This window comes from Trichinella spiralis (genome assembly GCF_000181795.1).
Source record: "Trichinella spiralis strain ISS 195 chromosome Unknown Scfld6033, whole genome shotgun sequence".
In the NCBI taxonomy this organism is placed as follows: domain Eukaryota; kingdom Metazoa; phylum Nematoda; class Enoplea; order Trichinellida; family Trichinellidae; genus Trichinella; species Trichinella spiralis.
The window spans coordinates 1-2,188 of NW_003532972.1; the positions used below are offsets into that span (position 1 = coordinate 1).

General features: G+C 34.8%; 1 protein-coding gene across 1 annotated transcript; it reads left to right on the top strand.

The window, feature by feature from the left end:
* Positions 1-90: 90 nt before the first annotated feature.
* On the top strand, positions 91-726 carry Tsp_13077a (protein C-ets-2-B (C-ets-2B); the record flags this gene model as incomplete). Its single annotated transcript, XM_003366413.1, has 3 exons — positions 91-288; positions 383-508; positions 571-726. Coding segments are annotated over 3 exons (480 nt in total), but the record flags the coding sequence as incomplete, so codon positions are not given.
* Between the last annotated feature and the right edge of the window lie 1,462 nt (positions 727-2,188).

Genomic DNA, 2,188 nt, shown 5'->3' on the forward strand with positions numbered 1-2,188 from the left:
AAAGAGAAAATAGTGCTTTCTCAACTATCTAGCGCCCAGCTAGTAATAATTGACCAATCATCATGCACGGGAAAATCGTCTCTTTTCCAGATCCCGTCGAGTGGTCTCACATCAAGTCCGCCAGTGATATTTGGTCTATTAAGGGAGTTTCGTTGGCCGGAATCATAATTGAACACTACGCTTTGAGCGGACGAGATCTGTGTGCTTTAACGCGTGAAGAATTTCTGAATCGGTCGCCACCTTTTGTTGGTGATATTCTCTGGGAACATTTGGATACAATGCAGAAAGGTAATTATTCGAATATTACTTTCAGAAAAAATTGAAAAAGCAGAACTTTGATTTCTGTTTACATCTTTTCAATGCAGTATACATTGTTTTTAAGATTGCGCTAAAGAAGCTACTTGCTGTATGGATGAAAACTATTGTCAATACGACAATACTGCATCATATATGGATCAGTCCACGACTTTTGATTGCAAAGTGCTCAACAAACAACACTTTTTATCTGGTAAATTATAAGGATATATATATTGTTATGTATAAGGGAGAATTTTAAATGAGAAATTTCAGGTGCAGAAGAGCAAATTTGCCACATGGTGAATGGCAGTCCTAATTATGAAGATCATTCTGATGTGAACACACCCGCCTTCAAAACTGAACCGGTGACTCAGCCCCTGGTCGAACCGTATGGTCATAGTTCTGAACAAGAATTTTCTTATCAACCACGTAAGCATGTTAAAAGAGATATTTTTTTTAATTATAATAATCCAAAAACAGGTGTCAGTATTGATAATTTTAATTCAATTTTTATTTTCCGAATTTGGGATACAAAATGTCATGCCTGTGTTTAGCTTGAAATCGATCATAATTGAAACACAAAATGACATTTAAAAAAAAGAATAATAATAATGCATTTATTTGTAAAAGAGGCATCGATCACGACGGAAGCGCTTTTTTAATATTTTTATTTATATGATCCAGCTTTTGACAGGCAGCTGGTTTGTAGTTGATTTGACCGCGTGGTTGACATGTGCGGCCAGTTGTGACAGTCGATTTTTTTTTTTCCCCCCCCCCCCAGCCGAGATGGAGGGTTTCCGCTATAAGGTGCCTTTTGAAGCGACCTGCGCAATCGTTATTTATAGGCTAGTGGGAATCATTTGACGGTTGCAGTTCACGTTTACGGTCGTGTTGTAGAATCATCAGTGGAAGTAAACATTTGAAATAATAATGCACACCGCTTACAACGAAGATAGAATTCATCATCCGCAGGGTAAGGCACGAGTTTGAATGTTTTCGGGCAATTTTTCAGAAAAACAACTAATCACCGATGACATGCCGTTGAATAGTAGAAATCAACAAGGGCATCAATCCATCTCTTGTGTTCTTAGACCGATTCCCATCGACAAAGTCTCGGCAGGGAGAGGGAAAAGTTGCAAATGTTCACTGAACGTGCATTCATCATCGTCGTCTGAAATCGAGGCGTCAAAATTGTTGGAACATTTATTTCATCACAGACAGGCCGGCCAACTGTATATATATATATATATATGTATATATTGTTGAACCAAACCGCTTTGGGATAAATAACCGATTTGATAATTGTTAGTTTAAGAAGCGAGATGATGCTTTATTAAGCATATTATTCATTTTTGCCTGTTCCACTTAGATTTGTAAAACAGCAATAACATTTTTTCCACACAAAAGGAAGTTATTTCTGCTAAATGCATTCAAACGTTTAATTGCAGTTATTATAAATAACTGTTAGAATTTTTAATAACTTCAATTTTATTTTTTTACAGCACAAAAAATAGAAAGCATAAATAGTTTTCTTTTTGCATTGTATATATTATTGTAATTATGGACTTTTGAAGTTTGAGGGGTATTTTGATGAATTGCAATGAAAACATGTGATTCACTCACCGATCCATTTTACAAATAGCTAGCTAACTTTTACAAAGAATTTTAAAACCCAACAACAGGTGACTTTTATTTATGCATCGTTTTTTTGTTTTTTTTTTGGTAAACAATACAACTATTCAATTTATATGATAGATTTTAGATTAACCTAGTAGATATAATAGAAAACGCAGATTTTCAAAGAGATCAAATTTCCATTTTTTAAAATGTCATTTATGTTTTATGTTAGCTGCACTGGTTTTTTATTGCGCAGTTAGATTAGAAGTTCAAC